This window comes from Pipistrellus kuhlii, unplaced genomic scaffold (genome assembly GCF_014108245.1).
Source record: "Pipistrellus kuhlii isolate mPipKuh1 unplaced genomic scaffold, mPipKuh1.p scaffold_m20_p_3, whole genome shotgun sequence".
NCBI classification, from domain to species: Eukaryota; Metazoa; Chordata; class Mammalia; order Chiroptera; family Vespertilionidae; genus Pipistrellus; species Pipistrellus kuhlii.
The window spans coordinates 168,829,530-168,843,016 of NW_023425529.1; the positions used below are offsets into that span (position 1 = coordinate 168,829,530).

The 13,487-nt window shown below is 35.8% G+C and overlaps 1 protein-coding gene across 1 annotated transcript in view; it reads right to left on the reverse strand.

Annotated features, from left to right (window-relative positions):
- The window catches only part of KCNU1 (potassium calcium-activated channel subfamily U member 1), a 119,649-nt gene that overhangs the window by 88,751 nt on the left and 17,411 nt on the right, over nucleotides 1–13,487 (reverse strand). The window contains exons 7-13 of the mRNA XM_036457143.1: nucleotides 12,885–12,960; nucleotides 9,281–9,451; nucleotides 8,297–8,388; nucleotides 6,121–6,231; nucleotides 2,583–2,688; nucleotides 1,351–1,433; nucleotides 180–249 (exon numbers count right to left, since the gene is read on the reverse strand). Of these exons, the coding sequence (XP_036313036.1) occupies nucleotides 180–249; nucleotides 1,351–1,433; nucleotides 2,583–2,688; nucleotides 6,121–6,231; nucleotides 8,297–8,388; nucleotides 9,281–9,451; nucleotides 12,885–12,960 (709 nt within the window). The remainder of the gene's footprint in view (nucleotides 1–179; nucleotides 250–1,350; nucleotides 1,434–2,582; nucleotides 2,689–6,120; nucleotides 6,232–8,296; nucleotides 8,389–9,280; nucleotides 9,452–12,884; nucleotides 12,961–13,487) is intronic.

The window sequence follows — 13,487 nt, forward strand, 5'->3', positions numbered from 1 at the left end:
CTCTTTCTTAATTTACATTCATAAGTGATTAACAGTCTTAATGAGACTCTGAATGTCACCCACAATTGGCAAAAACCTTTCAAGTGCAAACCCATTTGGAAGTATTAAATTAATCTATTACATAGATGTACTAAATTCACCTAGCTCTATAGACTAGATAGAATAGGAAGAAATAATACCTTGTTATGGGATTGAAGTATCTGTATAATGACTCTGGTATTAGGGCTATAGTTCTTGACAGAGAGTACCCTACATAAACAACAAATACATTTATCAGTGATGGGCCACATACAATAGTTTTGTAATATAATTCAATTCAGTGTTAAATTGATATCTGGGAAAGCATAATAAAATGCCATATTATAAGTTTCATTGTTATCACATTCTCTAAAAATGTTCTGTTTAATAGAATACCCACTAAAGGTGGCAGTTGTTTTAGTGACTTAGTAAAACAAATCAATAAAAAGGTCAGCTCTTGGTATTTGGAGATTATGGTCTTCTGGGACCAAAGTTTGAAAAGGAAATAAATCATTTTGTATATATATAGTTTAAACTCAAACACATTAATTACAAGAAAAAAATAGAGGTTGAATTACTATCTGTAGCTAGAAATAGCTCATAGACACTCTTTTCCAATGTTCTTAGTTTACAAATTAAGAAATTAAAGTCTGTGTCATTTTTACTATATCATACATGGTGAAAATTCTCAGCTGTTTCTTGCTCTTTGTAGCATCACCTTCAAATATTTCTATTTATTTTGCCTGGGGGGGGGGGCGGGCAGAAGGTCACCTGGGTTAGGAACACTCATTGCTATCACAAGGATAATTGAATTCTGTTACACAAGTCTAGTTCATACTCATAGATAGTTCACAGTTAAAGATGGTAACACTAGTTCTAGACACCTTAAAAATAATTTCAGATAGTCATAAGCACATCAAAATAAATCTAAACCATGTGCAACTTTTCACCAGAACTACTTGGGGGCAGGAAACTATAAGTAAAGTCTAATAATAGGGTTCACATATCACCAAGAACATCTCTATTTTTGAGGAGGAGGAATGTTAGTAATGATGCTATCTGAACAGTTATCACTTATCTCTATGTTTGCTTTTTAAGTTTATATAGCTATTATCTATATGAAAACTCAGCAAAGTATGTGGACAAGCCCAGAGACATTCATAATATTCTTATTTCCAATTACTTTTTCATATATCTGCACTATTTCGGGGGGGGGGGAGGGGCGGGAAGGTGTGCTGTGACATCTCCTGCTTAGTCCTATGTACCAGGCTTTAAAAGAGGCAGAAATGTATCAGCATTGGATCACAAAATACCACAGTGCCAGTTTCATACCTCATGATGTTTGAAGTGTCTTCATCATGGTAATCACTGCACAAAGGGTTGGCTATAATCAGGCATGCTTCCGCAGATTCCACCTATTCTTCAAGATTGGACAGCAACCGTCTTGTTAATTAAGTGGGGAATGCTGTGGTGTGCCTCTTTTGAGTTCTCTTATATTTGTTTGTTGTTGTTGTGTGTGTGCTTTCATAAAACTTCGAGTAAGAAAGAGAACACAGTACGGAAGGAGTTCTGATATGGATGCAATCACATCATGAGCATAGTCCTGCAAATGCTGTAAGGACTGTGAGGGCTACAGTGGATGAGTTGCCTAGGGCACAAGGTCTCCAACATAGATATTATATTGCTATAAAATGGGTAAAGTGCATAGTTACTTTTTCCTATCATCCCAAGCATCAATTTATGCCTGATGATAAGTAATACGATCTTTTAAAGCCATTTCCTGTACACTTGTTTGCCTTTTAGGACAGCAAAGAAAAGAGGAACTGGAAGTCTGCTTAACTCAAAGTAAGCCATTATTCAATTGTGGATGCTAAATCTTAAGATTATAGAAAATTATTGATGTGGCTCTCATAAAACCAAGGTGCAGGAAAGATAAAGATTATTCTGAGTCTATAATTTTCTGCTTTAATTCTTTACATGAACATTATAGATCTCTGCCTTTAAAAAAAAACTGAAGACTTTTTTGGTTTATATGATTCTGTGAAACCTATAAAATGAGAGAAAGCTGTCTTTGATCTTAAATGAAAGCTGTCTAGAGGGTTGGCCTTTAATCATTAGTTTTAGTTCCAACCTTAATGGGATCTCTGCTATTTTCTTTCATGTCTCTCCTATCAGAAGTCATATCAGTGTGCTCAGAAATTGGTAAATCTGTCCTCTGGTAAGAATTGCATTTGAATGGTAAGATCAAACACACTTTGGCTATCCATAATTTTTTTTCAGATCTCTTAGACTGTGAAAATAAAACTGCTCTAGGTAGAGAACTTAGTGAAATAAATAATTTAACTATAAGTTTATATAAACAGTGAAGTCTGTTTGATATTTGTCAAGAAGAAACTGGAGGACAATTACTGCATCTCCTTCATGATCAGTTTTTAAAATTGAGAAAGTTGTATTTTCCCAAATTTAAGGGTCCGGAGTAATGCCTTTGAAAGAGACTAGATCCTATCATCTTAACTGTTGTAGCTGAGGTTAAATATAAAGAACAAAGAAAAAATAGTTCTTACCCCAACTCGCCTCAGATCCTCCCACTTCAACGCCGATCCAGCAACAAAAGTTGCATAGGCCATGTAGCACTTAAATATTGTTTGCAATTCTAAAGAAGGAGGAACCCTGTACAAAGAATGTAGGACCAAAGAAGAAAAAGGATGATTGACTTAGATACTGTTATATTTATTTGTATTTCCTCTTGGAACACACCTATATTTGATTCATTTTCAATCCATAGATGAGTTTGAAGCTCAGGTCTAAGTTGTTAAAGGAGTAGTCTATGTGTAAACATTTGGGAGAAATTGCTGGTAGACATCTTTCAAAAACAATTTACCACCTTCTTCCCTATGGCCACAGAATCCACAACCCTCTCCTGTACAAAATAATTTCATGTTCTCCCTCAAAATGTCATCTCTTTATAGCAATCAGGTCAAAGTCCTGCATCTTGTTATCTTAAGGTCTAGCTATATGTGGATGAGGCTTCTCAGTTATAGCTCATCCTTAGCTGAAGACCTGTGAACTAAATTATTTCCATCTCCACACCCAACATGCCATGATAAGGAATAGAAAAATTGCAATAAACATTCCCAATCAAAAGAGGTGAGGGTGATGCTCAGAGGAGGCCACAGACTGAAGGGGCCTGTATTTGATTCTAGGCAAGGGCACAAGCTGGGGTTAGGAGCTCAATCCCCAGTAAGGGGCATACAGGAGGCAACCGATCAATGATTCTTTCTCATCATTAATCTTTCTATCTCTCCCTTTCCCTTTTTCTCTGAAATCAATAAAAAAATATATACTAATAAAAGAGATGAGGGTGGTAATGAAGGGCAAATATAAATAACCAGAAATTAATACATAGAAATTCTGAAATCCATCAGAGCACATACCATGAGGACCCCCTACTCCAGCAACAGAGGGTTGTATTTTTTTTTAGCCTAGTTTTGTCCTTATGAGCTAATCCATTGTTCTTCTTGATTCTTTTATCTTCCCTCTGACCCTCTAATCCATCCTTTCTTTTATCTAATAAATGCTCCATGTTTGAATTTGAGAAGAGCTTGATTTCTGTCTGTGCTGCATTGGAGGTCAAGAAGATTTTTTTTTTTTAATTTTGAACTCTGTTCCTTTACCCCAAGCTGGCAGTACATTTTATCAGTAAAATTGTATTTAAAGTATAGACAAGGCTCTATACATACTATTCAGGTTCATGGCATGCCCACAAAGTCATATTCATGATTCCTCTCTACTTTGAGAAAGGCAGGATTCTGGGAACAATGTCCTCACATTCTTAGAAGCCCTTTGGCTAACTTGAGAGGATCATCAATGAGTCCTACCTTAAATCTTTCTGAGGTCTTAACAAAGGGTCCTCAACTGCATCCTTGACTGGATCTTTACATTTGACTTTGAGGTCATACTTCATAAGTAGCATCTTGGATTTGATTTTTTTTTTCTCCTGAGGTAATTTTCCTCTTTAAGTTTTTTTTTTTTGTTTTGTTTTGTTTTTTTTGTTTTTTTTCCCCCCCAAGCTGGAGAGACTGTTATGGGACTACTATATTCCCCTTCGGTTCTGCTTGAAAATTAAGGTGTTTCTTCTTCAGCTCAATTTCCATGTCTTATACACAATTATACAGTGGCAAATGACACTCAACATTCTTTTGGGAAATTTTCTTAGCCAGCTTCACGACTGCGCTAGGTACATTTTCTATCTTCCATGTTACTTTTAGTGACATGGTTACCAAAATTCTGTTCTTCTTCCAGTACCTAATAAAAAATTCCTCAATGTTCTTCTGGCCTCTACAAAGAGTCTCCATGCAACCTTTCCAGCCTCTGACTACCACTAGTTTCAAGGAAAAGACTATATTTTTGGCTTTTGTTATGACAGCACCCCACTTCCACTAACCATGTTTTATTTCTGTAAAACAAGCTCTTCTAGAACTTCTTGATCTAAAACAGCAATAATATATTATTTCTTATGATTTTTTGGTTGGCTGTTCTTAGCAATGTAATTCCACATAGTATTGACTGTGGCCATTCATGTGGGTACATTCATCAGATTTTGGGAGCTTGAATGACCAAAATGACTTCACACACGTGATTGCTTCCTCAGCTACCAGCCTGGAGCAGGTGAGAGTTTCATGGGCCTCCTCCCCAAGCAAACTATTCTGACTTTTCATATGATGGCTTAGGGTTTAAGACTCTCTTGGAGTGATAGTTGAAACTGCCAACTGCTATAGGCCTGAAACTAACAAAGTTTTGCCTCTGCTGCATTCAATTTATCAAATCAAGTCACCAGCCATTTCAGATTAAAAGAGATCAATCAATAAAGTGGCCTTTATAGAGATACAGGAGAGGTAAGATATTAACATTGAACAAAATTGTTAATAGTGGAAATGAAATGATAGAAATAGAATTAGAATTTACTTAGGAGACAAAAGGGATGATATTGATGAAAGTATACATAGGATTTGAGGGAAACAGGAATATCAAAGACAATACTTTGTTGTTTTGCTTTAACTACAAAATATGTAAAGGTTGGTGTGAATCTTATATACATTTCCTTATGAGATAAGAATGTTACTTCAATTCTGTCTGACTTACTTATTGAGTGATTAACCATTTGGGGGGAAAAAGAAGCTAACTCCTTTCACATTACACCAAATCAATTCCAGAGCTAAAATATAAAATATTTCCATATGAAAACATAGAACTCTTATAGAAATATTTACTATATCCTAAAACAGAGAGGCCTAAGAATGTAAGAAAAGCAAAAAATAAACAAAACAAAAAAAGAAAATAAGTGAATGGATTGAAGTACATGTAAATAAAATACTATATTAAAATGAAAGCACAGAAAATGGAAGGGCAAAGTGGGAAAATATATTTATAATATATGACACAAAACAGTTCATATTATTATACACTGAGTGCTCAAAAGCCAGAAAAATAACAGATGAACAGCCTTATAGAAAATAGAGTAAAAAATAAATAAATAAATAAAGAGGAATTTCAAAATGCACACACACAAAAAAAATGTTTCATTTCACTGGGAACCAAAATTATAAAGTAAAATAATTAGAAATCATTTTGTCCACTTTAAACTTTTTTTGTATTAAATATGTATGTCCCAGTGCTGTACAAATATTTGACTTGGATTATGCTTGTGAAAACGTAAACGGCATGGAACAAAATATCACCTATTTGAACTTTAGATTCCCAATCCTGATAATTAACAGTTATAATTATAATTATGAAGTATGCTAGACATGTGTGCAAAATTATGGTAATATATAATATACGATTAATCAGTATAGAATAACCTTAATGATCTGGAATCACTTAATAGTACATACGTATACAGAAAAACGTCTGGCAAGATATATTCTCAACTTTTTTTCAGAAATTACCTCTGATCATGGGATTACTTTGCCTTTTCTTTTTGCTTCTTATTATTTCCTACTTTTTCTATGGATATTAAAAGGGTCATTTTCTCCCATTAAAAATATCCACATATATTTCAAGAATTAATTTAGAGCCTATGAGCCAAACAGATATACTTACTCTCCCAGGAAAACAATCTCAGTGTGAATCTCCCCTGACTTATGACGGAGAAAATTCCTCAGGAAAGCAGTCACACTGTCCACAGTGATGTTTCCACAAACCACAATGAACCTAGGTAGCAAGACATATTAGCTGGATCATCTGAGGAACAGAAATATCTTCCTGTCTAGATTTAGAGGTAGAAAATTAGCCTAAACTTAAGGTTTTGTCTTATTTTTGTTAATCCTCACCTCAGGATATTTTTTCCAATGATTTTTAAAGAGAGTGAATTGGAGGGGGAGAGACATAGAGAGAGAAACATCGATGTGAGAGAGACTCATTGATTGGGTGCCTTCCACTCCAACCCTCACCAGTCCAGGGACTGAGCCTGCAACCAAGCTACATGCCCTTGCTCAGAATCAAACCTAAGACCTTTCAGTCCACATGCTGATGGACCAACCTCTGAGTCAAACCGGCTAGGGTTTAAACTTAGTTTTAAATACACTTGGCATTTGAGTCACCAAGGTTTTGAAAATGGAAACACCCAGGACAGTATCTCCATTATACAAAAGCAGTGTCAGATTTCTGTCATCTCCAGTTTATCTCATACAGGGTATAACTCCACACATTTGAATTACATGTAGCTTTTTAGGAATACAATAATAACTATCATAACTGCTATTTTTAAAAATATATTTTATTGATTTTTTTACAGAGAGGAAGGGAGAGAGTTAGAGAGTTAGAAACATCGATGAGAGAGAAACATCGACTAGCTGCCTCCTGCACACCCCCTACCGGGGATGTGCCCGCAACTAAAGCACATGCCCTTGACCGGAATCGAACCTGGGACCCTTCAGTCTGCAGACCTACGCTCTACTGCTGAGCCAAACTGGTTTCGGCATAACTGCTATTTTTATGGTTATTTGTAACTTAGACTTGAAATATGTAATTTGATTTAACTTTGCACTTGAGTCTTGATTGGCTGATCAAGTCATTTCTTCACTGAGGAATAATTGAGGCTCAGAGTGTTTAGTTGAGTTTCCCATAGTTAAATGTTATGGCTGAGACAGCACTAGAATCTAGGTTATTTATCTTTATCTTCTGCATGTAAAATTATCTAGTAGTTAGAAAAAGTGACTGCAATGGAAAGAAACCTAGGAGAGGTGCAAAAATATAAGCATGTAACTTTTATGGTGTAAATTAACTTTTATGGTGGAAATTTCCTTAGGCTTAACATATAGATATGTTTCCTGCTACTAACCAATTAAGAAAATGAAAAGCATAATTTTAGTGCAAGTTTACCTTATATTTTCTAGACCTTACTGGCTGATTTAGCTTGGGTCACATATCACTTTCCTGAGATAAAGGGGTCAAACTTTGGCTTAAGTAATTTATTTCATTATTTTCATTCATTGCACTATTTTCTTAGTCCTAGGTCTGTCATGGTCTTCATCCATTATGTTAAGAGACCATGCCAAAAGAATTTGCCTATATTGTGCTTCTTTCCTCTACAGTGGACAGAGACTAGATAAAAAAGTATCACTTTGAATTCAAGATCTCTGCTGCTTTCTTTTCCCCCCCAAAGATATGAAAAAGCATAATAGAAACTGAGATAACATATATTCACAGAGAGAAAAAGGTAAAATCAAGTCTGTTTTCCTCCTGGGAACAAATGACTGCGGCATGAACAAAGGAGATCTGTGGAAGTACTGGTAAAAAGGCTGACATTGCTCCTCCTTCCAGCAAACCTCTGCCCATGAATGAGCCCCATATGGTTTAGAGGAGTTTTGGCTAAGACAACTGAATTATTTCAAATTCAAACTGTGGCTTTAATTTGATCTATTATGTAAAATTAGCATGAGTTAGCCACATGCTTAAAATGAATAACAAAGTTAGTAATGGATATAAGAGAATAGATAGTGATAAGGAAGGTCCAAATATTGTCACAATCAATATTTGATAGTGAATGACATTATCTGCCATTTTAAGTTGACTTAAAGCACTTATAGGCACCTCTGTCTGAGTTTGTATCAAGTAGCAAATGCAATCTTCTTGCTATTTATTTTAACACAACCTCTTTAGTGAATGAATGATCCCGCCAATATATTAACCTAGATCAAGCAATAGGTGTTTAGAAAGAGGTCTGCGATTAGTAGAATATCTCAAACGGTAAACATTATACTTGAAAGCTACTTACTTCTTTCCTTTGAGCACTTCATAGGAACTAGTGTATGTCCTCCTGCTAATGAAGAGTTCCACAATCTCAGGGATATAGTTTGCAAATAATATCTAAAATGATCAGCAAATAAAAACCTTAGGTCTCATCATTTAATATAAAGGATACTGAGATTATAAAGAAGAAAAGAGGTACGCAAAACATTGTCTAACTTATGAGGGACATCATTGTGAATGATATTTTTTAAAGAAAGACCATGTTTCTTTCTTACTTCAGCTTTTGAATTTGATTTAAATTAAATAAAATGCTTTCCTGAATTCAAAATGGTGGAACAATGAAGGAAGGATATGCAGAAAGGCAATCTTCCTACACATTCTGTCCCCTCATCACTACAAAGTGCCCTTCCATGTGTTATTATTTAGGACCCTAGGAGAAAAAAAGTATATGGGACAGAGCAAAGTTAAGGGAAAAATAAATGAGGGGATATAGCAGTGTTGGACAATGGAATATCAGAAAGGTATTAATAAAGAATGTGGTATGGTTTTAAGGAATTGAAATTAGAAACTTGACACACACTGCTGAATCATGTACAAATGTTCACTTATCTGAAGGGAAATGCTGGTTTGGAGAGCTTACTCATTTGAGCTGGAAGGAATAGAACTTCCTTCAGATCAAATCTCAAATTCCCTTCCTCTTTGGAGGAAAGACTTTAATTTGATGGGCCAAAGATGAAGGAAGACAGGCATGTCGATGTAGAGGCTAATAAGGAAAATTTACTCTCCTTTGCTGACCCTCCTCATCTCTGGCAACCAAGTACTGTAAATTACTTCATGTGCTCTGGGAGATGCAGTTTGGAAAAACATGGGATCCGTATATATTTTCATACTTATTTGACATCTGATGATGTAACATTCACTCTTAAAACTATACTGTTTTTTTCTCACCATTAACCAAATGCCTTTCATTTCTGTGCTACATTCAAAAGATATTAAAAATATTCTTCACCAAACTCCCCAGTGTGAAGAACATGATGAAGGTCCGTCCTAGGGATGTCTTGGGTACCACATCTCCGAAGCCAACAGTTGATGTTGTTGCCATGACCAAGTAAATAGATTCAAAATACGTTAAGTTCTGTGAATTTCTACCTTTGAGCCAGGGATCACCAGAATTTTCCACCTGTCAACAGAAAAGAATTCAGGAAATGGAATCCAATGGAAAGTTTATAAAAAAATAAGCAAGAATACTTAATTCAAAACAAATGAAATATTAAATGATTCATAGGCTGCTGGGAAGGGTTGATAAATTAGGGTAGTGATTGTGAAGTCTTGGTATTTTCCCCCCCACTGTGATTGTTGCTGAAATCTAAGAGGGCATGTAGCTCGAGCTCACATGTGGAATCCTCCCTAGTGTAATTTATTGCCCATATCTCTTTTCATATGAGCACATCACCACATTCTGGAGCCATCATGGACACCAAAGGATCTCAGGTTTAGTAATTACTATTCATTCTCATTTTTTACCAGATCAGGTTTATCTATCATTAAAGAAAGAAGCACAAAATACGCACTTCATTTCAGTGAACTTAATTTCATAAAAGCAAATACCTAAGGAAAAGCAAACAAATAAGTTTTCCAGGTTGCTTCCCCTACTCCCCAAAAATATTTTTTCAGCAATTAAAAATACTCTGAAAAATATTTTCTCTGACATCCCCCCTAAATCTCCATGTTTTAAGGAAACTAAATTTATCAGGTTACTTTTTTATATTAAATAAAAAGAGCAACTTAGGCAATGACACTATACTTTATGTATATATAATATATATAAATTTATTATAAATATACAATATATATTACAAATAACATATAACAATGATATAAAATATATACAATTTTCTGTTTTTGACATTTTTAGACATGTTTTCAAATAGCTTACATATTTCCTACACATATTCCTTTTCTATTTGACACAAAAATGATAAAATTCTAAAGATGCCTAAAAAAAGTAGGTTTTTTGTTTTGCTTTTCAGAACCGGAATGGAAGTTAGAAATAATGTAGTTTTCTCAGGCACATGATCACTTTGTAAAAGTGATATGTATGCCCAATGCTGACCCTAGTTTAAGTATGATGAGTAGGTTATGAGTGTGTACTCCTATAATATCCCAATCTGATGTAAAAAAGAAATTGTATGTCTATACTTAATTATCATAGCTGGTAGTAGAATCTGTTTCTACTGACTTTTGGAGTCTTCACTATTTTCTGAGACTATATATATATATATATATATATATATATATATATATATATGTCCCTCAGCCTGGCCTGTAGGGATCGGGCTGAAACAAGCAGTCCAACATCCCCCAAGGGGTCTTGGATTACCAGAGGGTGCAGGCCAGGCCAAGGAACCCCACCAGTGCATACATCCATGCACCGGGTCTCTAATTGTCCTATAAGAAAACTATATATATATATATATATATATATATATATATATATATATATATATTTCATACAGAAATACAAGAGTTACTTGGGATTGTTTCCTTTATGCAAAGCCTTAGAGTTTCTGTTAATAACATCTTAACACATGGTTTCAATCACAACCTTGTACAACATGTACAAACTAAATTTATTTTAACCTGGAAATTGCCTTCACAATAATTTAGCCCTTTAATGTTTAACTCACTATTTTTGGCAATATTACTTTAGTGTTTCAAACCTTTCCCTGTTCCTCCCAGCACCCCTCAAAGACATGGCAGCCTCTCTTGGTTGGCTTGTTAGGTCTGCTCTTCCTCTTAACCATATTAGCAGCAACCTCTAAGCCCAGGTGAGAAGGAAATTAAAGTTAAGATAAAGGATTATGGACTAATGTTAAGATAATGATCTATTTTTAATTCTTATTACAAAGCAACTGAATTTTTATGTTTTTAAATTCTGTGTTTCAGTTTTACATTAATGTGCTATGGAAGAGGTGGATACAGGAACACTCTCCCATCTTCTACCTCCACATGATTTGTATTAGTTACATTATTTTTACACTAGAGGCCCAGTGCATAAAATTTGTACACAGTTTGCCGAAACCGGTTTGGCTCAGTGGATAGAGCATCAGCCTGCGGACTGAAAGGTACTGGGTTCAATTCCGGTCAAGGGCATGTACTTGAGTTGCGGCACATTTCCAGTAGGAGGTGTGTGGGAGGCAGCTGATCGATGATTCTTTCTCATCGATGTTTCTAGCTCTCTATCCCTCTCCTTTCCTCTCTGTAAAAAATCAATAAAATATATTTAAAAAAATTTGTACACAGTTAGAGCCCCTAGTCCTGGCCAGAGATCAGGGCCAATCAAGTTCTCCACCTCCCGGCCTCCCAACCTCCTTCTTCCCTTGCTCCCTCAGTGCCCCACCACTGCCACCTGTCATCCAACATGTTCTATGCCACCACCCCCTGGTGGTCAGTGCACATCATAGTGAGTGATTGAGCTCCCGGTCAAACTCTCAAGGGGACAATTTGCATATTAGCCTTTTATTATATAGGATTATATGTGTGTGTTTGGTCATAATCACAATTCCCATAAAAGTTAGCAAGAAATGAAAGTAAAATACAAACATAATTAAAACAAATAAAATGTGACTTTAGGCCACATTCAGCCTGAGAGCCTCTCATTGGAACTGCTATTGAAGGCAAGAAGTCCTGTTGCCATAGTTTCTCCTTAGCATCCTCTTCCTCCCATTCTGTGATGGCAATAGGTGTCAACAGAGACAATTCTTCCTGGGAAGCCCATGCCCTTGGACCAACCCTCTGGCTCCAGGGACCTTACTGCTGTGATATTTCTTTCAGGAGAATCTCTTGTTTGCTTGTTTCAGTGCTGAGAGGGGAAATGGCTGGTTGAACATTTTTTGAAGGTTCATATATCACAATTCGCATTTGTAGTTTTATGTTTTTCTTGTTATTGCTTTAATTAATTTTGAGAAAGGGACTCACATGAAAACTCCTACTTTTTTTGTTTTGCTTTGCTTTTCTCAAAGGCCTCTTTAGACTTTTAACATCCCAGTTCAATTTCTACATTTTCTAGGAATTTCTTTCCTATTGCTGAAGTCCATTTATTATATTGCTGAATAATGTGGGCTAAAAACTAGCTTTATCATTAGGCAACGGAGACAGCTATGTATACAGATTCATTTCAGGAGAACAAATAAATTCCCAAAACTTCCCTTTACAACTCAGCAACACTTCCCCCACAATTCTCCAGCTTTTATACTTAAATTCTAACAGTGGCTTTGACTTCTTATTCTTTTTAAAAGTTCTGGAACCTTTATGAAGATGCAGAAATAAATGTTCTCTATTGCTTATACCTTTGAAGGGTAAGCTTTATTAGATCCTTTTCAGAGTGTAGGTTTTGAAAGCTTGAAGGAGGAACATTTATACCTTGAGGTTAGGAGATACATATTTGTCATAAATATGGGAGTGGAGAAAACCCTGAAAAGGGAACTAGAAAGATAAACCTCACACCAGTTACAGTGATGGAGACAGGAGCTTAGAAGGATTACCCCCATTTTTTAAAGAAAAGACATTTATGATGACCGGCACCATTATAGAGAGTGTGATGAGATGCTTACCAGGTGAATGAATCCTGCAGCCGTGAACCAGGTACTGAGCACTATTGATAACAATTTGGCAAACTTCAATGCATTGCTAGAGGAAGAAAGACAAAGAGCTGTTGGGTTCTGACAGGTCCCAGAACAACACAAATGCCTCATCTTCTAAAATTCTGCTACTCAAAGTAGGGCTCATGGACCTGAAGCAAGGATATGCTCACCTAGGAGTGCATTAATGCAGAACCCCAAGCCCCATGCCTGGTCTACAGATCTGCGGTGTTATAAGGTCCTCTGTCTGATTCGTATACAGGTTAGCATTGAAGATGCACACACCCGGTTACATACATTTGATGAAAAAACCTTAGATTTTGCTATGGTATCCACTGGCCTAATGTTATACTGCATTCAAAACATATTATATATGTATCATAATAAAGTAAATTTAATAAATCGCTACATTGTCTAAAGGAATTGTACAAATGTCAGTGTCCCAAGCATCCAGAGTGGGCTTGCACAATGATATTGAGTAGGTCACGGAACTGTAGTTCCATATTGCCAGCCTCAGCCCAGGATCTTTGAGTGAAAAGGACCAGATAAGCTCCTGCCTCCTAAATGAAGCCCTAT